Consider the following 20,577-nt stretch of genomic DNA (forward strand, 5'->3'; position numbering starts at 1 on the left):
TACGTTCAAACTTGTAGTACTGTGGTCCCCTGAATCAACTCCTTCTTTCAGCTCCATGGCCTGTAAAAATCATCACCCTTTCCTCTCTTCTTTATAGCCTATAGAAAAATTTAAGATATTTTGGGGTTATACCTAAAGTAAATAGCTATCTAAGAGAGGGCATTGTAGTTTCCTGAAATAATTATTTGCACATTGTTTGGTATGATAGTATTTCTAGGAATTGAGAGTATGACAGAAATCCCTCAAGAAGTAGATAACAGTTCTTTCAGCCAAATTCTTAATAAAATGAATAGTGCCTCAGTATGGATTTCTTGGCTGCTTGGAAGTTAGAGAGAGCACAAGCTTCATGCTCTTGGGTTAAAATCATCTATTTTAGAGCTTTATGAACATTTTGTAAAAGTTTTGATTTTTTTGGAAGTTAAATATTAGTGCTTTACTTTTGGTATGCCCTGTGAGTTTGCCAATCTCTCTCTAATTTTATAGACATTAACTTCATTATGAATTGACTTGCACTACTTTAAGTATTGAAAGGATCAGAAATAGGATAGATACGATAGTAACTATAGGTTCAAATCAAATGCAATTCAATTTTGATACCTAGATAGCATTATTTTGTGGATATCTTTAAAATATAATTGTATCTTTATGTGCATTTATTTTGGTAATCTTAAAACGTTTATGCATGAACAAAACAGTACAAAAGCTGAAAAAAAAATGCAATTCAATTTTAGTTCTATTTGTCAGTATACCTGTCATTGATGAGAATTAAAGATCATTCCTTCTACTATTCTGTCCGTTTCAAAGGTGAATGGGAAAGAACATAGTTAATCGAGTTGTTTATACCCTAAAACTATTCACACTTACTTTCCAATATTCACAATGGCCAAAGGAGAACATGTATCGAAAATTCATTTAAGTCGGCGTATGAGTCTCTGTCTTCATTTCTGTGGTTCGCATATGTGTTTTTTTTGGGAAACTGGTTATCTTAACAATAAAACAAAACCTCCACAAGGGATTTCTGGAAGGTCAATTTGTATTTTCTGTATATATTTTGTACTTCAATGAATGGAAGATACGTTGTAAATTGTCTTACATTTTTATCCAAATAACAATTTACCATTATTTTCCATTAATTCATTTTGCTACATATTAAAAGCCAGCAATAGCATATTCACTTAAACAAATGCATGATATCATTTTACAACTAGAGAAAATAAGTTATTAAAAAGCAAGTGAGTGTTCCTACTTTAACAAATTAAGCAATAAGCCTAAACTTCTGCCAAGAATTCTCCTCCACACTGGGAGCAGTTTATAATTCTCAGCCTACTGATTTGCAGTTCTCATGCTCCAATGTATTTGTCTTGAATTTATAGGCTTTTCTCATTGTATCTTTTAATAGGGAATTGTGATTCTCCACACCTGTTTTAACAGGTCAAACTGGTTTTTATATTGAGCACTTTAAACCTCATTTTAAATTGTCTTCCAGCTAGTATTTGAGGTTCTTTCTTTAGCAAACTACTAAAATATTTACACTGGGGATTTTATTAGCTTTTCACTCTAACGCATAGCAATTTCTCAATCCTGGAAGGTCCCTGAACTGGAAGAAAATGTACTTGTTTCAAGCTTTAGCTTTTTTTCTCATAATGAGGAAGAACAAGGTCTGAGAAATCAATGAAGAAACTGTGTTGGGTGGGAGTGGGCAGAGACTGAGGCAAGTAACCCCCAAAACTCAAGACTTGCATATAAAAAACAAGTAGACAATAATAGGAAATCTGTGCAGAAAATAGTTGATTTTTTAAATTAGAAAAGAAGAGGGGAAAAATTGATATGAATAAAAACCAAGCATTAGCATGAGCAGTAGAGCTCGGTTAACCAACACTGACTTTTCTTTCTTATTTCAGTGTTTTTCTTCTTAAAGTGGGCTTTCAGAAGTAGGGCTTCTTTTGTCACATTTAGTTTGCATTTGACTCCTTCCACCTTCTTTTTTAACTCAAAATGAACTTGAAAGACTGCCCGTTTCTGATGTGGCATATAAGGAGCTTAGAAGTCTACATTCCAACTGATAAATGAACAAACTGGAAAAATCAACAGCTTTTCTTTCATCTTTCAGAGAAGGTCACAGGGCAAAACTGGTACCCCACAAACTAGAGAGACAGAGAGGCAGATATAGAGAATCACAATTTACCTGAGTAGAAACCACCAAGCAGAACTTCCTTAGGAACCAATGCTAGGGTAGGAAAACCTGAACTAAACCTCTAAAACTAAAAAGCAAAGGGAAAAAAGACAAAGACAAAAAATACCCCTGAATATCCAAACACTGTGGGATAGCCAAAAAAGGTGTAATTGACCTATAATGGAAATACCAGGAGAAGAAAGAGAGAGAGAAAGAAAAAGAAATATTTGAAGTAATAGTGACTGAGAATTTTCCCAAATTAATGTCCAACACCAAACCAGGAAGCACGGAGAATACTAAGCAAAAACAACAACAACAACAAACTATGCTTAGGCATATCACATTTGAACCGCAGAAAATCAAATAAAATGAAAAAAGAAAAACCACACAAAAAAACAACAAAGAAATGAGCCAAAAGGGAAAAGTAAGAATTATACCAATCTAATCTTCAGAAACCGTGTAGGCAAGAAGAGTGGAATGAAATATTTAAAGTTCTAGGAGAGCAAAAAACCCACCAATCTAGACAGTTTCAGGCAAATAGAAATTGAGGGAATTTATTTCCAGAAGACCTACCTAGCAAGAAATGTTAAAAGGTCTTCTGAGAGAAGAAAAAGGATATAGACTGGAAACACAGACCTATATAAATAAAGGAAGAGCATGAGAGAATGAATACATGAAAGTAAAATGAAAACTTTTATTTTTCTTATTCTTAATTAATTGAATAGATTACTGCTTATTCAATAAATAATAGCAACAATGTATTTGATTAGGTATATTATATATACAAATATCCTTATATATGCTTACATATAAATGAAATGAATGACATCAATGATACAAGGGACAGGAGGGAGGAATTAGGAATTTTTTTTTATTATAAGGTACTTACTAGGTTGTTGTTATAAGGTACAACCATGAAGTATTATAGTATTATTTAAAGGGAGTTGGATTAGTTATAAATGTATATTGCAAACTCTAGAGCAACCACTAAAAAACATTAAAAAGTAAAAAAAATATATAGTATATAATTGATATGCTAAAAAGAAGAGAAAATAGAATCATAAAGAAATGTTCAATTAAAGCCACACAAAAATGTTGCAGTCAAAACAGAAACAAAGGGCAACAAATAGAAAACAGTAACAAATATGATAAATATTATATTAATCAAACTATATCAATAATCATTTTAAATTTCAATGATCTAAAGACAATTAAAAGGCAGATTGTCAGAGAGGATAAAAAACCAAGACCTGACTATATGTTGTCTATAAGAAACCCACTTTAGATATAAAGATACATAAAGATTAAAAGTTAAAGTATGGAGAAAGTTACCCATGTTAACATTAACCTAAAGAAAAAGGGAATACCTATATTAATTTCAGACAGAGATGATTTCAGAGTACGAAAAGTTATTAGCCATAGAGGGACGTTACATAATCATTAAGTGGTGCGTATACTCCAAGAAAACACATCAATCCTTAATGTGTATGTGCCTAACAACAGAGGTGCATGTACTCACAAAATACGTGAGGCAAAAATGGACAGAATTTAATGTAAACCATGGACTTTGGATGATAATGATTCATTGAATATAACAAATGTACCTCTCTGCAATGAGAATTTGACAGTGGCAGAGGCTGTGCTTGTATGGGGGTAGGAGGTACAGGGGGACTCTACTTTCTGCTCAATTTTGCTGTGAACTTAAAAATGCCCTAAAAAGGAAAGTTTATTAATTTTTAAAAAATGAAGTAGAATAATTAGACTTGAGCATGCTCTAAGGCTGCCTTCTCAGGGTCGTTTGAAAACAAATGCTTCCAAATGAGTAAAGACAGGGTTGGAGGGCTTGGAATACGTAGGGGTCTACTGTCCATCTATCATACTCTGGCACCTGCATCTTTCATGAAGAATCTCTACAAGGTTCTTTCCATCTTTGGCCACCACAGCGGGAGGAGTTGCTCTGATGTCTGCCCACCTGCAATGGATGGTGGTGGAACTGCTCCAGCTTCCTGATCAAGAGGAACAAGTAGACATACAGCACTGAACCCAATCTTCTGAAGGCCCACAGCTCCTTCTACCACAAGTCTGTGGTCAGGGAGCCCATAGCCCACTGGCAAAGGTGTGGTGGTCATCATGAAGCAGAGATTCAGCCAGCGAAAGGCAGTCACCTCCTACTTGTAGGCCACCCTGAGCAGCATCTGGCACAAGACCTGCAAGAACAAGTACTGCCAGGACCTCCATCCACAGAGCCAGAGCCATCCTGCACAGCCAGAAGCTAGTCATGTGAAGAGGAAGTGCACTTGCCCCACCAAGAGTTCCTGAGCATCCCCTCCTCCAAAGCAATAAAGGGATCAGTGGACTTTCCTCTGAAAAAGAAAAATAAACTCTGAAAGGAATACAGAGGACCAAAGAAACATCACCAATTAAAAACAGGGATTCGGACAAAGAAAAGCCACCCAGGTTTAGTATAGAAATACTATTTCCCTTGATGAACTATGTTCCCTTATCAAGAACTAACAGATAGCTACCACTATTTGAGTAAGCTTTCAAATAAATAAATGGACCCTTGTGGAATATTTTTATTGTTTAAAACAAAAATAATTTGCCCGGCCAGGCGTGGGTCAGCAGTTGAGCGTCGACCTGGGATCCAGGCGATCGGGGTTCGATTCCCGGTCAGGGCACATGCCCAGGTTGCGGGCTCAATCAATGACTCTCTCATCATTGATGTTTCTGTCTCTCTCTCCCTCACCTTTCCTCTCTCTGAAATCAATAAAGATCTATTAAAAGAATAATAATAATAATTTGAAAAGTGTCCTAACCCATGAAAGCACGGACACAAAATGATATTTACATACCCATATTTATAAATTCATTATTCAACATAGTTGAAAGGTGGAAACAACCTAAGTATGCATTGACGAGTGAATGGATAAACAAAATGTGGCATATACATACAATGGAATATTATTCCAGTCTTAAAAAGGAAGAAAATTCTGACATATGCTACAACATGGATGAATCTTAAAGATATTATGCTAAGTGAAATAAACTATTTACAAAAGGATACACACTATATTATTCCACTCATATGAGGTACTTAGAATAGTCAAAATCATTGAGATGGTTAGAATGGTTATTGATAAACCCTGGGGTAAGGGAGAAATAGGGAGTTTTTGTGTAATAGCTAAAGAGTTTCAGTTTTGCAAGATAAAAAAAAAGATCTGTGAATGGATGGTGATGATGATTATACAACAATGTGAATGTACTTAATTAAAGCCACTGATCTGTACACCTAAAAATGATTAACATGGTAAATTTTAGGTTATGCATATTTTATCACAGTTTTTAAAAGAAATAATTTTTAAGGGCGTCTTAATTCATGTGGGTTTCTCAAGAAGCTATATCTAAAGGAAGTTTCATGGTTTGTGTTCCATGATCCTTAGAGGCTGAAGTAAGAGATCAATGAGACATGAGCAATGAACACATCTGAAAACAGCTAAGTTTCACACAAATATGTGGATTTTATTGACAAATGATATTTTCTTACAGTAAAAAATAGAATGCAATCTTTAGGGTTAGTTTGGAGTTGGAAGGTAGTGTGTCCTTGATAGAAGTAGTCAGATTTTGTGGTACTATTTTCTTTAGAGCTGCACCTAAGAGGGAACCTGTGTGCTGTCTGGGAATTATCCAGGTGTGTGCAACATCTGTGTGAGCCCTAATGCTTCTCTCCACACCTTCAAGGTAATTCATAGTCCCTGGTCGACATCATCCTAAGTTTCCCCCCCAGTTTTAACATAATATATCATAAAAATAGCTAGTACCATTAAAAGTCAAAATTTCAAATATAAAATTTTTTTATACAAATATAATTCATAATATAATCATTCTTAAAATATAGCCATTTATATAGGAGTTTGAAACATTATTAAAATAAATACTATTTCCTAGAGAAAATTTCATTTGCATCACAAAATTATAAAACAGAAGCATATAGAATTAACCCATGATTGATTCTTCCTTAGTGTGTCTCCCATTACCTCTCCCACTCAGTACACAGGGTATGATGTGCATATAATGAGTCTGAAAACATGCAACATCACTCCACATATACCTAGATATTCCGATTTCAGGTACTTATACCTGCAGCCCCCATGGCTTAGCTGCCTGGGTGTTCACTACCTGGAGCTTCTGTGATAAGAAGGGTTTTTCTGCACCAATTTGCATTAAAACATTTTTCCAGCCATCTTTCAGTTCAGAGGTCTTAGGAGCTTATTGTTAGTTTCTGGAAGCTGGGGAAAGGCATGTCAACTTCCACATGAACAAAGCTATCCTGTCCCCTACATGAGACTGTAACAACCTTTTTTCCAGGTAAGGGATGCATTCTTATTATCTGAATTATTTGAATTTTTGGTAGAACAGAATGGTACTAACCCTGACTTCCAGGATTCAGGACATTCTCTCTCCTGACTGATACCTAGATGTTGCATGGGCTGTCTTGTGACTCTTACAGTATCCTAATACTTGCACAGAAATGGGACAGTCTGAATACTTATCAGACAATATAGCTGTGTTTTTAAATATCTTGGAGAAATCAGAGTAAAAGGAATATAAGCCACTAAAGTTTTAAGTTAATCATATCTCTAAATAGTATGATTACAGTTCTCCAGTAATACAAATCAACAAATTTCACTAAACAGTAAGTTTTACAATTAAGCTGGCTCACTTTTACAGCCACCTTTCCAATGACTACCAAAAAGAAGAGGTTTTCAGGAAAATCTGGCTCACAAACACAAGTGGTAAATCTTCAAGGATTTGAAGTACCTTTCACACAATTTGACCATTGCCGGGAAGCCATTTATCTAGACCTAAGTGACGGTCCTTAATTCCTCTTACCAAAATGTTTCCTTTTAAAAAATAACATTATTCATCCTTGTTTTCTGAGGCACATACTGTTTTCTCCTACAACTCCACATGTGAGCATTCCATGCAAATATTCTTACTGCTTTCTAAAGCCTGGTTTCTTGCACCTCTTCTTCTGTCTCCTCCTTCAGAGCAGTGATTTTGGATCGAGACTTGTGCTTGCTTGAGTTCCGGTGGGGTGAGAGCTTCAGTCGGTCCGAGGGGCTCATGGCCTGCTGGAAGAGGCTCTTCTCGCTCAGCAGTTTCTGGATGGAATCATACTGCCGCACTTTGTTCTCCTCTATGACCTAGGGAAGTGGCTGTTAGTGAGATCTTGGACAGAAGGAAGGGTGGACCAGAGCAAGGACAGAAACTGCCATAGGTTCAGAGGAAGATAAAAGCCAAATGGAAAGCACAGTGTCCAGAGGCTCACAGTCTGAACAGTCAGGGAGATCTCATTTCATTGCCTAGTCCTTCATCCTCTTGCTTTATGGAGCTTCTACAGTCTGTGAAATTACCTGTAACTTTCTACTTAGCAGCTGAAAGATTTTTTTTTTTTTTAAATTAGGATTGTACTGAGCAATGTACTTCTTCAGGAAACTTTAGAGGAACTAAGGGTGCTTTTAAAATGAGAATGATTTTTGTTAGATCCCTTTTATATTACCCTAACAATGAGTGAAAGTCCACAGCATGACAGTTGAACCTCTTCAACAGGGGATTTGAAGGTTAATTCCAAATTGGTCAGGATGTGCCTGAGTTTAATATGCCTCCTTCACATGTTCAAGTTGAGCAAACCCAAGGTCAGAGAATAAAAAGGCTTTCCCCAAACTCCTGTACCTGACCAGGGCAGGGAAAGAGGCTGTGAGTCAGCCCCCTAATTTGTTACCGGAAACTTAGTAATAATAATGGTAACAACAATACTTCAGTAAGTAAAGCATTTACCTCCAGGAGCCTCAAAAGTCTTAACAGAAATGATGTGATACATCATCCCCAGAACTTCCTTGTGACTAAGCCCAGGAGAATTTGTAAACATCACTTGAAAGAACCTGTGACAGTTTTGAAAGCACAATGAGAAGGTGGATGGGAGAAGCACTCACCTGAATTCTAAATAATGACTTAAAAAATGAAATGAGCCTTTCAACTATCGTGTTAAAACTATACATGAGATGCAAGACAATCTTTGCCTGCCCGGAGCCCCATCCAAGGGAGATTTAGTTATTAAAATGCACCAAGACTTAAGTCTTTCTTCTGACTTGTTCCCTAAAGGACTCAAAAGTATAGATGTTCCAGTGTATTAATGTAACTTAGTAATATGCTGCTCTTTTAGAATTACTGAATTCCAACCTTATCTTGTAGCTCAGATCAAATTGAGACACTTGTGCAGCTATTTTGAGTCAAGCTAACTGGCTGTACAACACGTTTTAATGATGAACTTGTACATTACTGTGATTTGCAGAAACTATCACATAACAGATTGCTATCAAGAATTAATGGATAAATGAGACCTTAAGTAAATTAAAAACACTCACCAAAAATCGTTGACATTCCAACATTGCCTCTATCCTGTGTTCAGAAAGGATCACTGTGCAATCAGCAAATGCTTGTTTTAGGGTTCTTCGAATGATTTGATATGTTCTAGAAGAAAAAGAAAATACCACACATGACATTACAGAGCATCAATAATCTGCCTTTATCCTTGATAACATACCTATTGTCCTATTAATTGAGTCCTTTAAATTACTTATCTTTCTTTAAATACTTTTAATATAATTGTGATATAGAGTCAGCCACAATCAGCTTTCCAATCATAGGGTAGATTCTAAGTTCCCATCAATAAATAGGACAAATATTTTGAGGAAAATTTAACAAAGGTACATTTTTTTCCATTATGTAGAATCACTAGCAGTTCTTTTGTGTGATATTTCCTATTGTATAAATGGATTAGAAAGAAAAATCATAACAATCAGAATCTGCCTGTGTAACTAAATATTTCATCATGTATTGACAAAGGGGAGAGTTCGTATAAAATTCCAAAATTACACTGAGAAGAGAACACAAGGCTCTTATACTAGGAAATAAGCACTTGTGTTCATATCAAATGGTGACTTTTCCACTGGGCAATTATTTCACATCTAAAGGCAGTTCCTCTACTTGCAGACATGACAACCTAATGGGAATCTGTGTCAATATGAAGTAGGCCTCCATGATTTTGCTCCTACTGAGTTACTAAATAGCAAGTAGTCTGAAACTCACACTGGATCCAAATGAGCACTGGGTTCATCAAGCAGCAAGATCTTTGCCTTACTGAGAACAGATCTGGCCAAGCACATCAACTGCTTGTGGCCATGGCTTAGGACAAAACCCCCATCCAAAAGGATAAAATCAAGCTTCCCAGGAAATTGCTCTATCACAGATTTGAGTCCAACCTGCAGAAAAAAAAAGGGAAAACACTATTCTTAGAAAGGGCAGTTCAGATACCATAAGTTTACAATCACTCATAGGCATTCTAAAAGTTTAAATTTCATTTCATCCCCTGCCACTCTTGCTATTCGGGTTGGATTAAACAAAAGTCTAATCTGTATTATCCTGATAGCTCTAAAGGATCAGTCTATGACTTGTTTCATTTCTATACTTCATCATTGAGGAAATTTTCAATGAGTGCCTATTATATGCCAGGTATTCCAATAGGAATTGAAAATGATAAAGGGCACATGGCTCCTGTAAGGATCCAGGGTTTAAAAAGACATATACAAATAAGTACAATACAATGGAATACATGCTAGAAAAAAATAACATGTAGAGAACGGAATTATTTACTCTATCAGGATAGATTCTTTTATACTACCTTACATTCTTTACTTTGTCATAATAGAGCATGAAAAGTAGCATAAAATATTCAAATGAGAGCTTTTTAAAGCTACATATGGCAACTTGATACTCATCTCTTTAACAGCTCAAAATCTATGAGACAGCAAAAGCAGTCATGAGAGGAAAGTTCATAGCATTACCAGCCTACGGGAAGAAACAAGAAAAAGTTCTAATAAACTACCTAACACTACAACTAAAAGAATTAGAAGGAGAACAACAAGAAAATCCCAGAGTAAGTAGAAGGAAGGAAATAATAAAGATCAAAATGGAAATAAATGAAATAGAGACTAAAAAAACAATATAAAAGATCAATGAAATCATGAGCTGGTTCTTTGAAAAGATAAACAGAATTGATGAATATTTAGCCAGACTCATCAAGAAACATAGAGAGAGGATCCAAATAAATAGAATCAGAAACAAAAGAGGTGAAGTAACAATTGACATCACAGAAATACAAAGGATAATAAGCAAATACTATGAACAACTACATGCCAACAAGCTGGACAACCTGGATGAAATGGACAAATTCCTAGAAAAAATACAATCTAAAGGACTGAATCAGGAAGAAGTAAAATACCTGATAGGCTGATAAAAACTGATGAATTGAAGCAGTAATCAAAAAACTCCCAGAAAACAAAAGCCCTGGCCTGGATGGCTTCACAGGGGAGTTTTACCAAACATTCAAAGAAGCACTAACACTTATCTTCCTCAAATTGTTCCAAAAAATCCAAGGAAGGAACACTTCCAAGCTCTTTTTATGAGGCCAGTATAATCCTAATTCCAAAACCAGATAAAGACACTACAAAGAAAGGGAATTACAGGCCAATGTCCTTGATGAACATAGATGCTAACATTTTTGCCAAATATTAGCAAATTGGATCTAGCAATACATTAAAAAGATCATACACCATGACCAAGTGGGACTTATTCCAGGAATGCAAGGATGGGACAATAAACATGATACATCATGTAAATAATTTGAAAAACAAAACCACACGATCATATCAATAGATGAAAAACATTCGACAAAATCCAACAATCATTTTTGATAAAAACTCCCAGCAAAGTGGGACTAGGGGGATATCAGACCTCAACATAATTAAGGCCATATATGACAAAGCTACAGCCAACATCATACTCACTTAACAACAGGAAGACAAACAATCCAATTAAAAAATGGGTAAAGGGTCTACATAGACACTTCTCTAAAGAGGACATATGGATGGCCAAAAGAAATATGAAAAAATGCTCAAAGTCACTGATCATCAGAGAGATGCAAATTAAAACCACAAGGAAGTATCACCTCACACCTGTCAGAGTGGCTACCATCAATAAACCAACAAATGACAAGTGCTGGCAAGGATGTGGAGAAAGGGGAACACTAGTACACTGCTAGTGAGAATGCAGACTGGTGCAGCCACTATGGAAAACAGTATGGAGTTTCTTTAAAAAATTAAATATAGAACTGCCATTTGACCCAGTGATCCCATTCCTTGGAATATATCCCTAAGAAACCAGAAATGCCAGTCAGAAAGAATATATGCACCCTCATGTTCACAGCAGCACAATTTACAATAGCTAAGATCTGGAAACAGCCCAAGTGCCCATCAGTAGATGAGCAGATAAAAAAGCTGTGGTACTTTATTTATTTATTTATTATTTATTTATTTATTTATTTATTTATTTATTTATTTATTTATTTATTTATTTAAAATATATCTTTATTGATCCGAGAGAGGAAGGGAGAGGGCAATAGAGAGAGAGAATCATCCATGATGAAAGAGTCATTGATCTGCTGCCTCCTGCATACCAACCACTGGGGATCGAGGCCGCAACCTGGGTATGTGCCCTGACTGGGAATTGAACCTTGATCTACTAGATCATAGGTTGATGATCAATAGCTGAGCCATGCCTGCTGGGCTGTGGTACATTTATACTATAGAATAATACTATGCAGCTGTTAGAGAGAGGGATGTCTTGCACTTTGGGACAGCATGGATGGACCTGGTGAGTATTATGCTAAGAGAAATAAGCCAGTCAGGGAAAGACAAGTATCACATGATCTCACTTATATGTGGAATCTAATGGGCAAATAAACTGGTGAACAAAACAGATCCAGAGGCATTGAAATATGCAACAGATAGATGTATCTCAGAGGGAAGAGGGGGAGGGCGGGAAGAGATTAATCAAAGAAATTATATGCATATATGTATAGCCCATGGACAAACAATAATGTGGATTGAGAGCAGGGGGGTGTGGTGGGGGAAAAGGGGACATATCTGTAATACTTTCAACAACAAAGATTAAACCAAATAAAATAAAATTAAATTAAAATAAAATAATAAAATAAAATAATAAAATAAACTGATGAAACTATGAAGTGGAAAAAAAACCCAGTCAAAATGGTGGCATATTACTAGGAGATTTTAAGGTGCTTAGATATTGAGGTGGAATATAAGAGTTGTGTTAGGTTTGATGGCTTGTTTTCATGTGGTAGATAAAAAAATAGGTTGAAAATGTCAACAAGATATAGAAACCCATTCTTTCAAAATAAGACAAAAATGACTTAAGTCTTGACCCTTCCCACTTATTCAGATAAATGGGCATTAATGCTTTTTGCCAAATATTGCTGAATGTATGGGGAGGTAACATGTAATACTAACTATAATATGGGCAGAATGAGACAGTGACTTTAAGAAAGACTCATGAGTTCAGTGATGAATTCAGAGATGGCCTGCATCACCATGTTTGTTCAGCAAGTATTAACCGTGTGCCTGTAATATGTATTGCAGATGATACTCCTATCCTTGACTTAGTTCTCATTAAAGCAATCTCACTATAAGAATTTATTAATTCTGAAAAGAGTTTCTGAGATGACAGGGAATGTAAACATTAATTAGAAAGGGGGACTACCCTGATGTATCCTGGAAGACTCAAACAGAAAACTACATTTGGATCCAAGCAGCTGAGAGTTTGAATAAAGGACATTGGGTGGGGAATTAGAGGACCTGTGTTCTTTCTGTCTTCCGTTTATGAACCTGCTACAGTCTCTCCCATCTTAAAACAGAAACAAAAGCCGTCACTTGCCTCTATGTTTTCCTTTAGCTGTTATTCAATATCTACTGCCTTTGTCACCTAGAAATCTCAAAAAATTAGTATGCATCTATTGTCTCCACTGCCTCACACCACAGGACATGCTTACCTTCTTCAAACAACTATTACTTGGCTTATGAGAAACCACACAATCTATGACCATTTCTATCTATTATCATGTGTAGGCAACTCTGCCTCTTCCTGTCCCTTGAATATTAATCTTCCTAACGCTCAACTCTCCAAACTCTCCTGAGGTCTCATTCATTCTTAGGGCATGCATTACCGCATGAACACAAACAGCAGTGTGGTGGTTGCCAGAGGGTGGAGGAGGCCTAATATAGGGTGACAGAGGGTGATTTGACTTTAGCTAGTGGGCACACAGTACAATATACAGATCTTGTAATGTAGAAATCCACACCTGAAACCTATATGATCATATTAACCAATGTCACCCCAATAAATTTAATTAAAAAGAAGTCTGCCCTGCCTTCATGGCTCAGCAGTTGAGCATCAACCTATAGATGTTTCTATCTCTCTCTCTTCCTCTCTTTGAAATCAATAAAGATATATTTTTTAAAAAAAGACTTGACCTCTGAAGTCATACAGAAGTGGCTTTGAACCTGCACTCTACCACTGATTTGCTGATGATGTCAAGTGTGTTACCTTAAGTCTCACTTACTTCACTTGAATAAAATGAGGAAAAGCTTGTATAGACATCAAAGGTTTGTAATGAGGATTAAATGAGATAATTTGTGGAAAGAAGTTGCCACAGAGTATGGCACATGGTAAACAGTTAATCCATGGTGACTATTAGTGTTGTTGGAGCCTAGGAAATTGCAAGGACATGGGCTTGGTCACTGAAACAGTACCCTTCACAAATTGCCTAGAGAAGTAAATTAGCAGAAAATACTACAATACCATTAATTTACATCATAACCCTAGTAACAAAATTGAGATTTTTGTATGAATGCAGTAGCATGTATTTTCCCTTTAGATTCACAATGACTCCCAGGGCCATAGTAGGAAAGCCACTTCACTGTGTGATACTTTTGCACTTCTCTGTGATAAAGAGCTGAGCAAATGATATGTTTTTACCAAATGAAACTATTTCTTTACTATAAATAAATAATTATGTACCTAAATATATATCACTGTCAATGTTTAAAGAACAAAATTTTTAAAAATGAATGACAGTGAGACAGACCAATAGAGGGTGTATTCTGCAATATTTCTATCTCACTGTTTTATTCACTATGAAGTATGGTAAAAATGTTTTAAAATCACATTCACTAGAGAAAGGTCAACATAAGTCAGTAAAACTTTAACTTTTGAAGTCAATGAACATTTAACAAATTTATTAATTACTTATTTTATGCCAGATATTGTGATAGGCTTTGGAGAGGAAATAAGAAACAAGATAGAATAGTAATTGTTTTTAAAAAGATACAAAGTTAGCAGCTCAGGGAGAGGGAAGATGGTGGCCCTGTGAGAAGCAGCAGAGCGCCCCCGCTCCCAGCCACAGACTCGATTTACTCCTAAAATCCTATGTAACCAGCTTGAAAAAAAACAGAGAAACATACCTGAGTGGACGGAGTGCAAGTGGGGAGCACTGAAGAAACATCACGGAGTCGGGTAAGAGAGGGGGATGTAGGAAGGGAGAGATCCCCTGAAGCCTGTGCTTGGCTCCTAGCCTGGAGGCTTGGAGGCCACAAAGCTCCCTCCCCTAGGGAGTGTGGACGGCATCCAAAAGCGGGGATCCCACACCCGGAGTGACGAGAGGGGAAGGAGTTGCCCTGCACACAGGGCAGAGGGACCCAGGGGAGCGGTGAGTCCTGGAGGAGATGGTTCCTTCCTAGGAAACAAAACCTCTAATGGTGGACAGAGCCTTCCTGGCAAAACAAAGCTTCTAGTGGTGGCTGCGACTGGCATCTAGTGCTGGGGTGCCGACCATAGGGAAGGCTGTCCCAAGGTCTGTGGCACCCAAGTGGTAAGGGAGCAGAGGACTGCGCTGAGCAGCCGCACACGGGGAACCTCTGCCTCCCTGTAGGGCATTGTGTTGAGCCCCAGAAACCACTGGTGTGGGGGAGGGGAGGAGCCCTCCCCGCCTTGAGCTCCCAGTGCTGGGAGGCTGGGATCTGTGACCAGCCCTGAGGGGCCACGTGGTGGCTCATGAAGCCACCCCAGCTTTGCTGAGACCAGTGGTGTGGAGAGCTGCATGGAGCTGACTTTGGGTCCCCTCCCGCTGGGTGCCTTGGAGTGAGGGCAGGGGAGCCTTGCAGGGTGGACTCTATACCTGTGTGTTACTTTGTGCTTTTGCAAGTTTGATTGCAGAACTGGTTCCCACCTTCCTGGCATGCACTGGGCCGAAAGACCAGGGGAGGCTGGGACTGGGGTCTGAGCAGTGGATGGTCTGAGGGGCAGGCCTGGAGCAACCAGCCAACCAGAGCTGGGCAGGGAGGGGCGGTGCCTGCTGGCCTCTCCTGCAGCCAGGAGCACCGCCCCCAATAGGAAAGGGGCGGGTCCCGTGCACTGAACCCCCAGACACACTCGCAGGGCATAGTCCTGAGGGGAAAGGGAGAGCAGCTCACAGGAGGACTTTGCAAGAATAAGACTCTCAGGGACTATTGTTTGGGAACTGGAGGAAATACTGAAAACCCCTGCTGTGGGCTGGGCAGGCAAAGGACTCACAAGAATGTGTTTTTAATCGAACCCACTGAGCCCAGGCTGCTGAAACAGCCCATACAGAAAAGGCAACAGGGTGAAATCAATCTGAAGGTGCAGCAGGACAGAGCCTGGGGAACTAGAATCAGAGGACAGGGTAGGGACTGAGGAGCTGGCGGTGGGACAGAGACTAATTCCCGCAGAGTGAGTGCCTGACAGCAACACCTCTAAGGGGAGTGATACCCTGAGCTACACTACCCACCCTGTACCCTAAAGACTCTACAGAAGACTCTGGAGTAAGACGAGGCAACTACAAGGTTGCAAAATAGTTGACAAGAGGTGGTGGCCCATGGAGAGCCTCAGATCAACCATCTGCCTGAGGACACCAGAGCCAAACCTAGACAGGTCCTCACAGTGGGTGATACACAAGTACTTCCCAGGAGAACTGAAACCAGCACACAAAACAGTGACCCTCAGACAACATAAATTGTGCAGAAGAAACACCTGATTGACTACCTTTTTTTCTGCTGTTTTTTTGCTTTGTTTGTTTTTGGTTTTTTTTGGTTTTTGGGTTTTTTGTTTGTTTTTTTGTTTGTGGATTTGTTTATTTTTTTCTCTTTTTTCCTTAGGAAGGAGAGAAAGGGGAGAAAATTTGTTTTTTCTTCTTTTTTAAATTTTATAATAATTTTTTTAAAAAAAAACATTTTCTTAACTACTTTTTTCCCCCCTCTTTTTTATAAAATAATTTTGTCTTGCTTAGCTTGTTTTTAGTTTTGTTTTGGTTATTTGCTTTGTTTTGTTTTATCCTTGCTTCTCATATCAAGACTTTCTTGATATCCCTGCTTAACCACTGGGACTTTATCATTATAACCAAGTTTACTGCTTTCCTCTATAGTTTCCCCCAAATCTCTTACAGGACTCCCTACCTGCCTGGGCTTTATCTCTCTCTCTCTTCTCGATCCATTGGCATAACTTTTTTCTTCTTTTTCTTTTTTCTTTTTCTACTTTTCTTTCATTGTTTCACTATGCTCCCTTCTGTCTTCCTGTCTGATTGTTAGTTTCTCTTTATTTTATTTTATTTTTCTCATTTTCCACTACTGTCCTATTCCTATTCTCTCCCTTAATTTTTTGCTGGCCCTTCTTTCAGAATCTTTTCTCTGCTTCTGTTATCTCCCAGTAGCTTCTCTATTTTTTACATTTTAGTTTATTATTATTTTCTAAATTTTCACCAGTATTAACAACAATATCTCTCTCTCTCTCTCTAAGTGTTACTTTTCTTTCTCTCTTTCTTTTGTTTTAAGCATTCTTTTGTGTGTGTGTGTGTGTGTGTGTGTGTGTGTTCTCCCTTCACTCTCCTAGTTCTATTTTCACATGGGTTGTTTTCATTGTGACTGTCAAGATATTTTGTAAGATACTTCTTGTTTCCTGGAATTTTAGTTGTGTATTGTCCTGCCTTGCCAGCACCAGTACAACAGCTTACATGTCGAGGATGGGGCTGAGACACAGTTAGCCAATCTGAGAAGAGGGTAGTCCCAAGGACTTATCAACGACAATCTAGACCCAACAACAATAGGAGAACATAAAGAAACCACAAAAGGGACACCCACAAGAGGGACACACCTAGAACAAAGAGCTCAGAAGTATAAGGAAAACACACCTTTGGGCTCCACTGGAACCACAAGACAAAATCTCATCCCACAAGACTGGGAGACAGCAAATATATCTAATATATAGATACAAACACTAAGACCTACCAAAATGGGGAGACAAAGAAACAACACCCAAATTAAAGGAAACATCGCCAGAAAAAGACTTTGATGAGATGGAGTTAAGCAAGTTATCAGAAATGGAGTTCAGAGTATGGATGATGAAGATGTTCAAGGAACTTAAGAAGACTCTAGATGATAAGATCAAGAACCTTAGTGAAAACATGAGAAAAAGAGATACATACCATAAACAAAACTCAGACAGAGATAAAGAATGCTGTATCTGATATCAAGAATGCACTGGAAGGAATTAAAAGCAGGCTCAATGAAGCAGAGGATAGAATAAGTGACTTAGAAGACAAGGTAGAAAATATCACACAATCAGAGCAGCAAAAAGAAAAAACACTTAAAAAGCACAAGGACAGTCTAAGGGAGCTTTGGGACAACATGAAGTGAAACAATATTCACATTATAGGAGTACCAGAGAGGGAGGAAAGAGAGCAAGGGATAGAGAACTTGGTGGAGGAAATAACGATAGAAAACTTCCCTAGGCTGGCAAAGGAGGAAGCCACTCAAGTTCAGGAAGCACAGAGGGTTCCAAACAAGAGGGAGCCAAAGAGACCCACTCCAAGACACATCACAATTAAAATGGCAAATGGCAAGGACAAAGAGAAAATATTAAGGGCTGCAAGAGAGAGGCAAGCAGTGACCTACAAGAGAACCCCCATAAGGCTGACAGCTGATTTCTCAACAGAGACTCTTCAGGCCAGAAGGGAGTGGCATGAAGTTCTGCAAGTAATGAAAAGCAAGAACATTCACCAAGATTGCTTTATCCAGCAAGGCTATCATTTAAATTTGAAGGTGAAATAAAAAGCTTCCCAGACAAAAAAAGGCTAAAGGAGTTCAGTACCACCAAACCAGCATTGCAAGAAATGCTAAAAGGACTGCTTTAAGAAAAAGAAGGAATAGTGAGAGAAAGGTACATCAGCATAAAGGGGAAAAATGGCACTGAATATGTTGATATCAATAGTAACCTTAAGTGTAAACAGAATAAATGGTCCAATCAAAAGAAAGTGTCGCTGAATGGATAAGAAAACAGGACCCAAATATATTCTGTCTACAAGAGACCCACCTGAGAGCAAAAGACTCACACAGGCTAAAAGTGAAGGGATGGAATAAAATATTCCATGAAAATGGAAAGGAAAAGAAAGCTGGAGTAGCAATTCTTATTTCTGACAAAACAGACTTTAAAATAAAGACCATAATGAGAGACAAAGATGGTCACTAAATATTACTAAAGGGACCAATCCAACAGGAGGAAATAACCCTTATAAACATTTATGCATCCAATACAGGAGCACTTAAATATATAAAAAATTTCTTGGGGGACTTTAAAGGGGAGATTAACAGCAACACAATCGTAGTGGGGGATTTTAACACCCCACTTACAGCATTGGACAGATCATCAAGACAAAAAATCAACAGGGAAACGCAGACCTTAAATGAATCACTAGACATAATGGATTTAATTGACATTTATAGAACATTTCACCCCAAAGCAGCAGAATACACATTCTTCTCAAGTGCACATGGAACATTCTCAAAAATAGACCACATGTTAGGGCACAAGGCAAGTCTCTACAAATATAAGAAGATTGAAATCATATCAAGCATTTTCTCGGATCACAATGCCTTGAAACTAGAAATCAACCACTATAAAAATCTCAAAAATATTAAAACACATAGAGGCTAAATAGCATGTTATTAAACAATGAATGGGTTACCAAGGAGATCAAGGAAGAAATCAAAAATTGCATGGAAAGTAACGAAAATTAACAGACAACAACCCAAAACCTATGGGACACAGCAAAAGCAGTCCTGAGAGGAAAATTCATATCATTACAGGGCTATCTCAAGAAACAAGAAAAAGATCTAATGAACCATCTAACACAACAACTAAAAGAACTAGAATGAGAACAGAAAGAAAAGCCCCGAGGAAGTAGAAGAAAGGAAATAATAAAAATCAGAGCAGAGATTAATGACATAGAGACTTAAAAAACAATACAAAAAATCAATGAAACCAAGAGCTGGTCCTTTGAAAAGGTAAATAAGATTGATGCACCTTTAGCCAGACTCACTAAGAAACAAAGAGAGAGGACCCAAATAAATAAAATCAGAATTGAAAGAGGCAATATAACAACTGACCCAACAGAAATACAAAGGATTATAAGAAAATATTATGAGCAAGTATATGCGAACAAATTGGACAACATGGGGGAAATGGACAAATTCCTAGAAGCATACAACCTTCCAAAGCTGAATCAAGAAGGGGCAGAAAATCTGAATATGCCGATGACAACTAAAGAAATTGAAGCAGTAATCAAAAAACTCCCAGCAAACAAAAGTCCTGGACCAGACGGATTTACAGGTTAGTTTTACCAAACATTCAAAGAAGAATTAACACCTATTCTATTCAAACTATTTCAGAAATTTCACGAGGAGGAAAAACTCCCAAACTCTTTGTGAGGCCAGGATCACCCTAATCCCAAAACCAGATAAAGACACTACAAAGAAAGAAAATTACAGGCCAATATCCCTGATGAACATAGATGCTAAAATCCTCACTAAAATACTAGCAAACCAGATCCAGCAATACATTGAAAAGATCATACATCATGACCAAGCTGGATTTATTCTGGGGGTGCAAGGCTGTTACAACATCCGCAAATCAATAAATGTGATACATCACATAAACAAAATGAAGGACAAAAATAATATGATCATATCAATAGATGCAGAAAAGGAATTTGAGAAAATCCAGCACCCATTTCTGATAAAAACTCTCAGCAAGGTAAGAATAGAGGGATCATACCTCAACATAATAAAGGGCATATATGACAGACCTACAGACACCATCATACTCAATGGGCAAAAACTAAAACCATTTCCATTAAAAACCGGAACAAGACAGGGATGTCCACTTTCACTACTCTTATTCAACATAGTACTGGAAGTCCTCGCCATAGCCATCAGACAGGAAGAAAACATAAAAGGTATCCAAATTGGAAAGGAGGAAGTAAAACTGTCATTATTTGCAGATGACATGATATTGTACATAGAAAAGCCTAAAGACTCCATCAAAGTACTACTAGATTTGATAAATGAATTTGGCAAGGTAGC

At 37.6% G+C, this 20,577-nt stretch overlaps 1 protein-coding gene across 1 annotated transcript in view; it reads right to left on the minus strand.

The window, feature by feature from the left end:
* Nucleotides 1-5,668: 5,668 nt before the first annotated feature.
* The window catches only part of CFTR (CF transmembrane conductance regulator), a 226,552-nt gene continuing 211,643 nt past the window's right edge, over nt 5,669-20,577 (minus strand). Inside the window, exons 25-27 of the mRNA XM_081147741.1 lie at nt 9,323-9,495; nt 8,599-8,704; nt 5,669-7,377 (exon numbers count right to left, since the gene is read on the minus strand). Coding sequence (XP_081003867.1) covers nt 7,177-7,377; nt 8,599-8,704; nt 9,323-9,495 — 480 coding nt within the window. The 3' untranslated portion in view covers nt 5,669-7,176. The remainder of the gene's footprint in view (nt 7,378-8,598; nt 8,705-9,322; nt 9,496-20,577) is intronic.

This window comes from Miniopterus schreibersii (assembly GCF_964146895.1).
Source record: "Miniopterus schreibersii genome assembly, chromosome: 9".
Lineage (NCBI taxonomy): Eukaryota > Metazoa > Chordata > Mammalia > Chiroptera > Miniopteridae > Miniopterus > Miniopterus schreibersii.